This window comes from Dermacentor albipictus, chromosome 1, assembly GCF_038994185.2.
Source record: "Dermacentor albipictus isolate Rhodes 1998 colony chromosome 1, USDA_Dalb.pri_finalv2, whole genome shotgun sequence".
NCBI classification, from domain to species: Eukaryota; Metazoa; Arthropoda; class Arachnida; order Ixodida; family Ixodidae; genus Dermacentor; species Dermacentor albipictus.
In genome coordinates, this window is record NC_091821.1 from 429,969,560 (window position 1) to 429,983,369 (window position 13,810).

General features: G+C 44.8%; 1 protein-coding gene across 1 annotated transcript in view; it reads right to left on the reverse strand.

Moving 5' to 3' along the window:
• Positions 1 to 1,501: 1,501 nt before the first annotated feature.
• The window catches only part of LOC139059046 (uncharacterized), a 29,257-nt gene continuing 16,948 nt past the window's right edge, over positions 1,502 to 13,810 (reverse strand). The window contains exons 4-6 of the mRNA XM_070536863.1: positions 6,785 to 6,843; positions 6,582 to 6,659; positions 1,502 to 1,679 (exon numbers count right to left, since the gene is read on the reverse strand). Coding sequence (XP_070392964.1) covers positions 1,546 to 1,679; positions 6,582 to 6,659; positions 6,785 to 6,843 — 271 coding nt within the window. The 3' untranslated portion in view covers positions 1,502 to 1,545. The remainder of the gene's footprint in view (positions 1,680 to 6,581; positions 6,660 to 6,784; positions 6,844 to 13,810) is intronic.

A 13,810-nucleotide genomic window follows, 5' to 3' on the forward strand; every position in this document is an offset into this window, starting at 1 on the left:
TGTCGCGTTGTTAAAAAAACAAAAACATGTTTTTTTTGTTTGTAATGAGGCACGCAAGGGGGCAAGCAGTGAACTGTTATAGAGCAAGCGTTTCCTTTGCTAGGTTTGGAGGAATAAAATGGGCAAGCTCAGCGACACCTTGAGTGGGAATGGTCCACCTTTCACCATTCCTAGGGGTTGAAAGGAGCGAAATTGCTAAGGGTCTCGACTCCCCGGGATGGAATCGGAAGGGAATGGAGGTCCCCACTCCGTAGCTCTGGTGCACATTAAGCTAACTAATGTGCACCCACTAGATGTAATTTATACACGCAACACTTACGTATGTAGCCGTCATTATATATTTATTTGCAGCAACAAGTATCTGCCATTCTCCTGCCTCTTCGGCAAGTATACATTTGGTATCTTTGTTGCCCGGTGCCTGCTGTTTTCGAGCTGTACTTGAAAAACCATGACTTCGGGAATGCGTACATCCCTGAGTAGTACGAGCTGGAAGGTAAAATTCGTTTTTGAACAAGTATTCTCGATGCGCGAATCTAAACCTCACAACCTTATACGTAACAAGTCCATCTCGCGTTGAACGTTTAGTCTGATTGGCCACTTTTACGCAAGGCACGTGCGTTTAGCCGCTACGACGTCTTGCAAGCAAGTTTCGGTGTTCTTTATTCTTTATACAGAGGATACCCCGCAGTGACCAAAGGCTTTACAGCAGAGAGGTTACAGAAACGAATAGGATACGGCTCCATTTACATGATGCACTGGCTCCTAAGTCAACCTGCTCTGCTTTACCGTTTGGATGGAACGGAAGTTAGCATTGATTTTCGTATTGGTTTGGTACTCTAGAGTTTTGCAGTCGCGATCACTGCGCTTTGAAATAGAGCGATGTACGTTTAGGTAGGTTCTTTGTTTAATTAGTTTTTTTGTGGTATCTTAAATGTGGAAGCTTTAGTTGCAGTTCTCAGTCTCAGCCGTGAGTTAAGTGACTTCATACAGAGCTCACCTTTGTGATGCCGTGCAACTCTTTCTCCTTCCGTACCGCCCCAAGACGAATCTGGCGACTCAGTTTTGTATTTGCTCTAGGGCAGTAATGAGAGTAACTTCGGCTGGGTCCCGCCCGACAGAGTGACATAGCTTTTCATATTAGTCAAAGCGTAGAACTCTTGAGGTGATAGTAAACGTGTTGAAGAACTCAACAAGTAGAAGCAACCGTGATGCAGTTTGCAAGAAACAATGATTTTATTTCAGTCGCGCATGACGCACCGTATCCGAAGGTAACTGCTTAAGCAAAACGAGAAATGTTCCAGAAATTGATAGCTCAAGATGCAACAACACCGGTTTCAAGAATGGGTAGCAAATCGTCTTATTGTATGTTGAAAGGAGCTCTCATCATATATATATATATATATATATATATATATATATATATATATATATATATATATATATATATATATATATATATATATATATATATCCGTAGAGCTTCTAAGCGCTACGGATGTCTAAAAGATGATACCGCTGCCGCTGCACTAAAATACGAGGCGCAATCTACGGTATTCCTAGTGGGCACAAAAATGAGTACGGTCTAAGAAAGCTAAGCGCTGGTTCGATCTGGACCCTTCTCTTGAAGCTCTCGATTTCGGGTTGCGTCCACGTCTCCTTGTACGTCATGTAGTGCCACACTGCAAGCAGAGAGAAACAGGCGGCGAGTGAGGTGTGAAGGGCCGTTCTCGAATAAAGATCGACGACTAGATTGTATTTCATAACGGCAAGACGAAACAACTTGGGCAGCTCAGTGCCGATTATTTATGGAAACTGTCGCACCTTGTCGAATATGTTGTTGCCAAAAGTGACTCAGGGGCGTAGTCAGGTGATGAGGGGGTCTTATGGGGCTTCAGCCTCCCCCCCCCCCCCCGAAATTTTTTTTTGTGCTGTCATGAATCGCCGACCAAAACAACTTCCGGCGCCGGAAATCATTGTGGATTCTATCTAGAATGTATTTTTCACGCTCGAAAAGACATTTCGGTGCGATGATCGGGAACTCGGGCTGGATTTCGTGGCAACGCCCATGCATGTGGAGTCACATAACGCCCAAAGAGCCTCATACGAGCACATAGTTTCAAGGGCGTTTTGATGGTGAGCGGGCTCGTCGCGGCATCTCGCGGATGCAGTGGAATCCAGGGGGAGAATAGATTTCGATTCTGAAACTTTATGGGTATAGAGAGCACATAAACTTTTCAACATAAACGAAATGTCGCCGGGGAAGCACAAATGGCACAGCCAACGACTACGTCGCTTCCCTGTCGCCTTTCGAGCAGCAGCACGCCTACTGCTGTTCGTGCGCGGAACGTTTGGGAGCAGTGCAATCACGACGTGCAAGCGGGCATGTCACGGGGTGTTCTGTATTTCGCGGGCATCATCAGTAAGCTGAAATACACTAACCCTTAACGGATAGAAAGAGAGAAACTGTTTATTCGGACGTTTCGCAAACCGCTGTGCAACTTGCTAATTATAATTTTTTTCATAGCTTCATTGCTTCAGAAATCGGATAATAATTCTTGACTAAAAATGCAATTGAGCAAAAAAAATATACCGTGACACACTACATACAAAAGCGAGCAACGTGCATTTGGTCGCGTCGTCTTAGAGTGCATCGCCATATTTTTTAAACTCTGGGTAAAATTAGCTGACACACCCTGTGCACAGTTGACTTTTGCTTAGGTACGTAGATGTATTGAAGACTTACACCTATATTTAAATATCTTGTTGCGAGGTTTTGTGGACACATGCAGTGAACTTTGTTTTCAGTGACACTTTTTTTACCCTTTATCAAGCTCTATCTTCGCATTTGTGTATTCCATTGTATCTTCGCATTTCGAATGTATATATTGCAGAACTTCTGCTTTTCATAGTTGATCTCTGTTGCGACTATAATTTCGGCGCAATTACAATGCACGACTGGTGACAGCTGCTTCTGCGCAATATATTGAAACGAAGGACAGCGTCATTTAGATTTTTCTCTGGCCATTGCATATGTACAAAAATGTAAACAAAGTACTTGAATGACAAAGTTTCATCAAAATATTTGTCCTCAACTCGTTGATTTCACGGCCCTTACATTTATCATATCAGTGGCATGCACTGCTTTACTGATTTCAAATTGATGTAGTTCTAAAGTTCATGTAATGTTTTATTCACTTATTAAGTAGATAAAGAACATGAAAGCATTGATATCAGTTAATGACACTATTTTTGGGACATATGAATATATTGCTTACTGAAAAAATACACGTTTTACTTGTCTTGACAGTGCGTAGCGTCCAAGAATTCGTTTGCAGCATGTTTGGTAATGGCAATGCAGTTATTATTCACGTATTTGATCCCTCGACAAATTCTGTAAAGAGCAGGCCGAGCTCGAGCGTGAGCCCCCGCCCCGCCCCCCTCCCGAACGAAATTTCTGGCTCCGCCACTGAGTGATATGACAGGTGTTTAATCATTCCTTATATGCCCTATCTACCGCTCCTTTGAAATCTACAAAAAGAAATTTCTTCACTGAGGCTATCATACGTTCTGCCAGAAGAATCAAGAGATCGTCTTTAAAATTAGGGGTGGGCGAATATTTGACGTTTCGAATATGAATGCGAATAGTTACTGTGAATTATTGGAATAATAAAAAATAGGCAAATATTTTGCACTAATCGACTGTTTAGATAACAACAAAAGTTTCCGAAGCGATGGAGGATTCGAATGGGAAGTATAAGCATTGTTTTCCTTGGCGCCGCCAACCTGTGATTTTTGCTTGTACTCTGTCATTTAGGGCTCCTGGCAGTCTAGATTGTAGCAGTTTCATTGTCACGATAGCAATTGTATGGACACTCCAGGCGCGTTTCTGCCATCGCGACGCCGTCGTCGTGAGGCTGCGTATAAAGTCCAAAGGCGATAGCACCGTCACCGCACTCCGTACGCTGTATGTGCGAAGGAAAGCACGCGAGGTTAGCCGATGATCGCAGCTCAACCTGGCGCACTCGAGAGAGGAAGGCGGAGTGCAAACGCGCCGTCTTCCGTCGCGCGAAAGGCCGTAGAGGGATGGGAGGGAGGGGGGAGCAGCGTAGTGCTCTGGTAGCAAGTGCGTATTTCGCGACCGGACGCAAGGGGAACTGACGATAGCGGCTAAACATCGCGCGCGGAGGTACAGCGCAGAAGGAAGGGGCTGGGGGGGGGGGGGGTTGGCTTCGAATCTGCTAACAAGTGCGCACTTTGCATGGCCGCGTGCGCAGTATCATGAAAGGGATCTGCAGACGGCTGATACCTTTGTGCGCAGTGCGTTGTCACCACTCTTGCGTTGGAGCTATAGACAAAGGTCACTTCGCTCGCTGCTGCTGCCGCGCTTGCTTACGTCAGCGTTCTGACAGCAAGTCTCCGCGCTTATCGAGTGTGATGTGCTCATGTTTGCTCGTGCGCGCTAACACCATGCTCGTTAATTCAGTTAGTAAACGATTGCTTCCAAGTTTGTACGGCCGATAAAGCTACTACCCTTACTTCGTACAGCTGTCTATTATTTGCTGTCGCAATCGATGCTTCGCATGTCGAGCGAGATTGCGACTTCTTTTTTTTTTCTTTTTACGCGACAGCCAGTGGTGTTTTCCATGGAACGGGCTTTCTTTCGTGTGCCTATGGCTAGGCAAGTTCAGCAGTCTTTTCTCCTCGGAACTTGCCATCTCTTTTGGCAGCCATTTATTCGCGTTTTTGGTGGGCTAGTCATGCATAAGACCTTTTTTGTTGTAGAGTTTGTTTGCAACCAAGCTCTAAAGTTTTTGAAAGGCTATTCATTCATTTTTTCATTTTTTTGTATTAATGATAATTGGTGGTCATGAGCTTCAAGCTGATAATTTGTCTCTGCTAGTGGGTCTTTGTCACAGTATTCAGCAAAAGTGTGGTACCTAATTATACCGAAATGCGTATTCCTGTGGCACATACGTGCGCCAGCGCTTGTCTGTTCGATATTCGATACTTGCTATTCGCGTTCGAATTGTATTTCATGAAGGATTATATTTGCTCCCCTCTAGTTAAAAAATTGTAAACAGAAAGAAAAAGGAGAGAGAAGGTGTTATTACTTGGCACGAGAAAAAAAAGCGACTACAACCTTGCCATACCCCTGCAAGATTATAATGACCATACCTTCGATCTTTCTTCAAAATTAACTCGGAAGCAATTGCACCAAATATTCCTCCCGGATGTAAAGTAAGGCGCATGCCGAACTGATACAAGTAGTTTAATCGTATTCTTGTCGCAAGAGCTTCATTCACGAGTCCTTTTCTTCTTTTCTAGATCTAGGAATGAGGGAAACCGATTGCCTATAGAAGTTATACCTATTATGCTTAACGAGCCATTCGTGTTATCACTGTGATGTTGCTTTGTGTTTTGCGACTGTTTGTTGTTTGTCAAATTGTTTTGATTGCTTTCGATCCGCTTGTGTTCATGAATCAAGTCTTCACCTCCAAATGAATGCCACTGTAGGTGCTGTGGATAAAAAAAAATAAATAAATATTAACTGGTTTAAAGGGCGATTACATGTCTGGAGAATAGCATAATAACGAACGAATTCAAGTAATAATTGGTAAGAATCGTGGCGCTCATAAACTGCTTTTTGCGTAGTGCGACACGTCGCCACGATGGAAAAGCTTACTCAGATGCCCTAGCTTTTTCTATCGAGGATGAGTGCGGCATTTTACCGTAATAATAATAACTGAGGTTGGGAGCGTTAATGTCGTTGTTTTACACTAACTGATGCCATCAACAGAGAGCGACGACATGGTCGAGACGCATTAACTTGATTTCGGGAACTTGAATTTGTTCATGTCCTTGCTTTGCCCGGTTTCTTTCGCTGCTCGTTTCAGCGATATGCCGTGAAAATTCGCTGAGCGATTTTGCAGGATGGCTGTAAAATGAACAGAGGCTTAATGTTTTGAATGAGGATCCTGTTGCTCTCAGTGCGAACAGCAATTGGTTAATTGTACTGCAGTAGAGTGCTATGAAAGGATTCATTGATTACTGGCCCTCAAACTTCCGTAACACGTTAAAGAACCCCAGGTGGTCGAAATCTCCGGAGTCCTCCACTACGGCGTGGCTCATAATCAGAAAGTGGTTTTGGCACGTAAAACCCCATAATTCTTCTTCTTCAAACTTCCGTAAAAAGTTTTTCTTCATAAGCCTATAGCTTGGTTAAAGACAGAGCCAACGAAATGCAGAGGCGTAGTCGTTCGTAATACAAATCAAGGCCGGGACAAGTAAACACTGTCTTTGATTATTTTCATTCTCGCGTTTTGTCACTGAACTGAGCTGCGCGTCTTTTGGGTCATCATCAGTGCGCCGTCAGTGGTTTACGACGACAGAATCCAAGCAAAGGATTGATTACATTATGGCGCCCTAAGATCGCTTAATCATTGAAGCGTACAGCATGAAATCGCTTTATCTTTACGCAGGTTGCGACAACGAAGTTTTCTTGCTGTTTTTTGCAGCATGAACTCGGGCATGTAAGCCACCGCGGTGGGCATAGTCGAAAGTGAATTTCGGACAGTTCGTACCGGAGCCGTCATCGTAGCACTCTCTCTGAAGGAGGTACTTGCAGTTGTCCGTGTCCAAGATCAGGGACCTCGATTTGACTGGAAGAGAAGAACGTGCACGATGACGCGATAAAGGTACGTCAGCTGAGAAATCTTCGTTATATTGTAACTGAGCAGTTCTTAAAAAAAGAAAAGCTGCTTAATAATGGCCAAATGTTTCCTACCGCCGTGGCCGAGGTCCCTCTCCAGGTAATTTTCTCCGTTTACAGCGACATATAAGTACCTGCAAAAAAAAGCATACAGACAGTTTGGTAAGGAAGTTGATAAAAAGCATGTCTGCATAAATATAGCGCAAGGAAAAAGATAAACGAACATAAAGAACTACGGGGAACTACCGAGCACGCGTGACGTTTTTACCGCTATAGTACGGATGTTGTCCTCGAAAATGGACAACCTTATGTAGCGAACACGTTTTGTTCTGCGCCAGTCCTTGGCATTTTATCAACTCATTGCTGTTTGTTCCTTGATCACACGATGGTTTCTGTGACCTCAAAAATTATTTTTTTTAAACGCAAGACACTGCGTTTAAAGCTACGAGATTAAAGCAGTCTCCCTGAGCTTAAGTAAACGTTGACATGAACGTGCGCAAGCGAGTGCAGTTCACGCAAAATTATTGTCATTCTTGCTAATAATAATAACTTACTATTGAGACTAAGTTCGAAATACAGCTTCCTTCATAAAAAAAAAACGAGAGTTGTGTTGCGTTTGCATGGCAACATTGGCTATAGTAAAAATGAATTTCAGTGATGATTGGTTGAAGCAACCTTGTATGTGCAATTGACGTATTTCAATTGAGCACATTCTAGTATGCTATCACACCAAAACTCTCTGTGAAACGCTACTAATAGATAAAAACAAGTGCCGTTCAAGAAACTTGCCCCGCCTTTGTATTTTGCGTGTCTCCGAAATACTGCGAAAAATGTCTGACTCAGAAGTTCTTTTCTGCTCCGCGGTATGGTTTTTGTCATGCAGATGTACTCAATAACTCATACGTCAAATATATATGTTTCGGAAAAAGCTGCCACGAACAAAGCAGGAGAAAAACTGCGACGGCTGCTATGACATGGATCTCTGAGATGGCTGACCCACGCACTCCGCAACGCACTAAATCGAAGTTACTTTTACAACCAATTTGTCTTAATCCCCACGCTGTAGGCCTGTGAACAACTCGTCGTTCCCAAGGCTGCACTCTATGTAAGAAGAGTCAGCGCTCTCTGCGGCTCATCGTGTCCCACAACAATGAGGGTCATCCATCTTGCGCGCCTGTATTTCCTTTAACGCTGCGCGGCCGGTACTTCCAGGTCACGAATGACAGGCGGGTAATCAGCGTGACATAGCATTCTTGACAGCAAAGTAGCGAGCGTAGAGTTTTCAAGAAAGGAAACGCGAGCAAGGTAGATGACCGTTACTGTTGTGGGACGAGATAATTAAGCCCCAAAAGGGTGCAAAGTTTTTTGAAGAGTGCGGACTTCAGACACATTATGCGCAAATATTCAGGATGGTTCTCACGCTCTATTGAATTCCTTGGTTCAAGGCTTTTCTCAAGGATATGAAAGTATGTTTTCAGAGCTACGTCAACAGGTGAAGGTATGGTCTCAGACGTTGTATATAAATTGAGGCTTTAGTGCAAATACATAGCCAAGATATGCTATGCGGATTGCACCAAAGTGGAAGAAGAAAAGAAAGAAAGATCTAGAACCGAAACCTTGTACAACTGCGCCTCATATATCACATGTGTGATGGAAAAGCGCTCCAAAAACTGAGACTTAGGAAAAACACAGGACAAACCGCTTCTTAGAAAGAACACAGGACAAAGCACTTCTTAGGAGGAACACAGGACAAACCGCTACTCATGAAGAACACAAGACAAAGCGCCACTTACGAAGAAGCGCTTTGTCTTGTGTTCTTCATGAGTAGCTCTTTGTTCTGGGTTCTTCCCTAGTCTACGTTTTCGCAGCGCTTTTCAACCATGAACGTTTGCCAGCACGCCCAATTTACAACTATTCGACATCACGTGCGATTAAGCCTAATTTAAAGAATGGCCAGGCTTAGCTTGGTTAAGCCAAGAATGCGTTGCATATTGCGCGAGTTGTGGCCCAGCTTTTCCTCCGGCTGTCGTGACGTCATGTCACGTGGTTGCGCTCAAGGTCAATGGTGGCTGCCCGGCCGCGCCCAAGGGTAGAACTGAATGATTGCAATATGCAACGCATAAAAATAGAAGCAACTTAATAACAAACATAGCAAACTTAAAAGAGAATAGACCCACATATGAGACGCGCAGCAATGAACAATGGCTCATACCCTCAGTGGTGGCTGCCCGGCCGCGCCCAAGGGCTGAACTGAGTGATTGCAATATGCAACGCATAAAAGTATAATTCACCAAGTGAGCCCTTCTTCACTCTAACAAAGGTTGAATTTAACTTTTTAAATCAGATTTAACCACACGTGATATGTGTGGTGCTGTTGTACGAAGTGTCAGCTTTAGTTTTTTGTCTTTCCCGCTCTGGTGCAATCCGCGTTGTATACATAGATATATTGCCCATGTGTTTGCATTAAAGCTTCAGCTGATAGACATCGCCTGTCGCCATCTCCTAATTTTCTTCTTTCTCTAGTTGTTGCGCTGACAGATGTGGAAATTCAAACAAGGAATGCACAGCAGTGCGCTATTGAAAAATGATGCTAAATCTGATGTAATTCTTTTTAATGTTTATGAGAATGTAAATGCTACAGCAAAGCAGTAACGTAAATGGCGGTACATCATCCGTGTAATGCGGGTGTTGTGCAGGCATGTTAACTAGACGTCAGCGGTGCGTCTTTCTTTTCTTTCTTTTTTTTCGTTGAAGCAAATCGTTTTCTTTGACTCTTTCAGCCGTTGTAGTGGTCGGTCGATGGTCGGTGGTCGGGCTCGAAAAGTAAAACGTTCGTTCGTTCGTTCGTTCGTTCGTTCGTTCGTTCGTTCGTTCGTTCGTTCGTTCGTTCGTTCGTTCGTTCGTTCGCTCGCTCTCTCGCTCGTTCGTTCGTTCGTTCGTTCGCTCGCTCGTTCGCTCGTTCGTTCGTTGGTTCGTTCGTTCGTTGGTTCGTTCGTTGGTTCGTTCGTTCGTTCGTTCGTTCGTTGGTTCGTTGGTTCGTTCGTTCGTTCGTTCGTTCGTTCGTTCGTTCGTTCGTTCGTTCGTTCGTTCGTTCGTTCGTTCGTTCGTTCTATGAGCTTACATTGACAATCATTGTCTATGATTTCTGCACAATTTTTTCTTCTGTTTTTCTTTGCGGAGCCGGGCGGTTTTTGACGCTGTGGTGGTTCAACTGTGAAGAGGCGGAGGAAATGCGGAGATGAGGTATGGTGTAGAGCAGGCACGTCCCCAGAATTTTTTTTCGGCGGGGGGGGGGCAACCTTAAGTAACTTTTCTATGCAAATGAGGGGGGGGGGGTACGCCCACTGGTACACATGTAATTAACTCTCACCATTCGCCGTAAAGACGCGTAAACACGCAAAAGAGAAATGAAATGTATCTCACAGGCGTACCTGTGAGATACAGCTTTCCTTTACTTGGGAAACAAGAAGCCACATGAAATGGCCTCGCGCAGGAAAGAAGCCCGGGAAGAACACTGCCAAGATCAAGTGGACAAGCGAAAGTGTAAAATAAAGATTTGTAGTAGCGCTTTTTTGAACTCATCATCATCATCATCATCATCATCATCATCATCATCATCATCAGCCTGGTTACGCCCAATGCAGGGCAAAGGCCTCTCCCATGCTTCTCCAACTACCCCGGTCGTGTACTAATTGTGGCCATGTTGTCCCTGCAAACGTCTTAATGTCATCCGCCCACCTAACTTTCTGCCGCCCCCTGCTACGCTTCCCTTCCCTTGGAATCCAGTTCGTAACCCTTAGTGACCATCGGTTATCTTCCCTCCTCATTACATGTCCGGCCCATGCCCATTTCTTTTTCTTGATTTCAACTAAGATGTCATTTACCCGCGTTTGTTCCCTCACCCAATCTGCGCTTTTCTTATCCCTTAACGTTACACCTATCATTCTTCTTTCCATAGCTCGTTGCGTCGTCCTCAATTTGAGTAGAACCCTTTTTGTAAGCCTCCAGGTTTCTGCCCCGTAGGTGAGTACTGGTAAGACACAGCTATTATACACTTTTCTCTTGAGGGATAATGGCAACCTGCTGTTCATGATCTGAGAATGCCTGCCAAACGCACCCCAGCCCATTCTTATTCTTCTGGTTATTTCAGTCTCATGATCCGGATCCGCCGTCACTACCTGCCCTAAGTAGATGCCCCTTATGACTTCCAGTGCCTCGCTGCCTATTGTAAATTGCTGCCCTCTTCCGAGGCTGTTAAACATTACTTTAGGTTTCTGCAGATTAATTTTTAGACCCACTCTTCTGCTTTGCCTCTTCAGGTCAGTGAGCATGCATTGCAATTGGTCCCCTGAGTTACTAAGCAAGGCGATATCATCAGCGAATCGCAAGTTACTGAGGTATTCTCCATTAACTTTTATCCCCAATTCTTCCCAATCCAGGTCTCTGAATACCTCCTGTAAACACGCTGTGAATAGCATTGTAGAAATCGTATCTCCCTCCCTGACGCCTTTCTTTATTGGGATTTTGTTGCTTGCTTTATGGAGGACTACGGTGGCTGTGGAGGCGCTATAGATATCTTTCAGTATTTTTACATACGGCTCGTCTACACCCTGATTCCGTAATGCCTCCATGACTGCTGAGGTTTCGACTGAATCAAACGCTTTCTCGTCATCAATGAAAGCTATATATAAGGGTTGGTTATATTCTGCACATTTCTCTATCACTTGATTGATAGTGTGAATATGGTCTATTGTTGAGTAGCCTTTACGGAATCCTGCCTGGTCCTTTGGTTGACAGAAGTCTAAGGTGTTCCTGATTCTATTAGCAATTACCTTAGTAAATACTTTGTAGGCAACGGACAGTAAGCTGATAGGTCTATAATTTTTCAAGTCTTAGGCGTCCCCTTTCTTATGGATTAGGATTATGTTAGCGTTCTTCCAAGATTCCGGTACGCTCGAGGTCATGAGGCATTGCGTATACAGGGTGGCCAGTTTCTCTAGAACAATCTGTCCGCCATCCTTCAACAAATCTGCTGTTGCCTGATCCTCCCCAGCTGCCTTCCCCCTTTGCATAGCTCCCACGGCTTTATTTACTTCTTCCGGAGCTACTTGTGGGATTTCGAATTCCTCTAGACTATTTTCTCTTCCATTATCGTCGTGGGTGCCACTGGTACTGTATAAATTTCTATAGAACTCCTGAGCCACTTGAACTATCTCATCCATATTAGTAGTGATATTGCCGGCTTTGTCTCTTAACGCATACGACTGGTTCTTGCCAATTCCTAGTTTCTTCTTGACTGTTTTTAGGCTTCCTCCGTTCCTGAGAGCATGTTCAATTCTATCCATATTATACTTCCTTATGTCAGCTGTCTTACGCTTGTTGATTAACTTCGAAAATTCTGCCAGTTCTATTCTAGCTGTAGGGTTAGAGGCTTTCATACATTGGCGTTTCTTGATCAAATCTTTCGTCTCCTGCGATAGTTTGCTGGTATCCTGCCTAACGGAGTTACCACCGACTTCCATTGCACACTCCTTAATGATGGCCACAATATTGTCGTTCATTGCTTCAACACTACGGTCCTCTTCCTGAGTTAAAGCTGAATACCTGTTCTGTAGCTTGATCTGGAATTCCTCTATTTTCCCTCTTACCGCTAACTCATTAATCGGCTTCTTATGTACCAGTTTCTTCCGTTCCCTCCTCAGGTCTAGGCTAATTCGAGTTCTTACCATCCTGTGGTCACTGCAGCGCACCTTGCCGAGCACGTCCGCATATTGTATGATGCCGGGGTTAGCGCAGAGTATGAGGTCTATTTCATTTCTAGTCTCGCCGCTTGGGCTCCACTTCCGGCGATCCCGCTTGCAGAAGAAGGTATTCATTATCCTCATATTATTCTGTTCCGCAAACTCTACTAATAACTCTCCCCTGCTATTCCTAGTGCCTATGCCATATTCCCCCACTGCCTTGTCTCCAGCCTGCTTCTTGCCTGCCTTGGCATTAAAGTCACCCATTAATATAGTGTATTTAATTTTCACTCTACCCATCGCCGATTCCACGTCTTCATAGAAGCTTTCGACTTCCTGGTCATCATGACTGGATGTAGGCGCGTAGACCTGCACAATCTTCATTTTGTACCTCTTCTTAAGTTTCACAACACGACCTGCCACCCTCTCGTTAATGCTATAGAGTTCCTGTATGTTACCAGCTATATTCTTATTATTCAGGAATCCGACTCCTATTTCTCTTCTCTCCGCTAAGCCCCGGTAGCACAGGACGTGCCCGCTTTTTAGCACTGTATGTGCTTCTTTTGGCGTCCTAACTTCACTAAGCCCTATTATATCTCATTTACTGCCCTCTAATTCCTCCAATAGCACTGCTAGACTCGCCTCACTAGATAACGTTCTAGCGTTAAACGTTGCCGGGTTCATATTCCAATGGCGGCCTGTCCGGAGCCAGTGATTCTTAGCACCCTCTGCTGCGTCGCAGGTCTGACCGCCGCCGTGGTCAGTTGCTTCGCAGCTGTTGGGGACTGAGGGCCGGGGTTTGATTGTTGTGTTCATATAGGAGGCTGTGGCCAAGTACTGCACCAGGGTGGCCAATCCTGCTCTGGTGAGGGAGTGCGTTGCCGGTTCTGGTCACCGGGATCAGGCCACACTCCAGGCCTGTTTGTGCAGTTTTATCAACACGCGGATTTTTTTTTTTTAATCCGGTGGAAAATTGCCGGCACCGGGATTCGAACCACGGACCTCTTGCACGCGAGGCGGGTGTTCTACCTCTACGCCACCGCTGCACTAGGTTTTTTTTAGCTTTGGAGTAATTGAAGAAAAAAAAAAACAATTGCGGAACAATCACAGGTTCTTTTGGATCCCTCGTTTACTGCTCTACCAAGTTAAGTGCGAAAACCGACTCGTATTTTAAGTTCGGAAGTAACGACGCGTGGCCGCTGGTCCCGTACAACCGTGTAGAGCGCAGGACGCTGCGGTTCTGTAGGCGTACTGCACCCACCGCGGAAGGTTAGAAAAACACCCACATAAGCACAGCAGAGCAGTGGCTACGTTAGGCGGCTCGACTGATCACTGTAGAAGCGTCATTCAAAACACACGG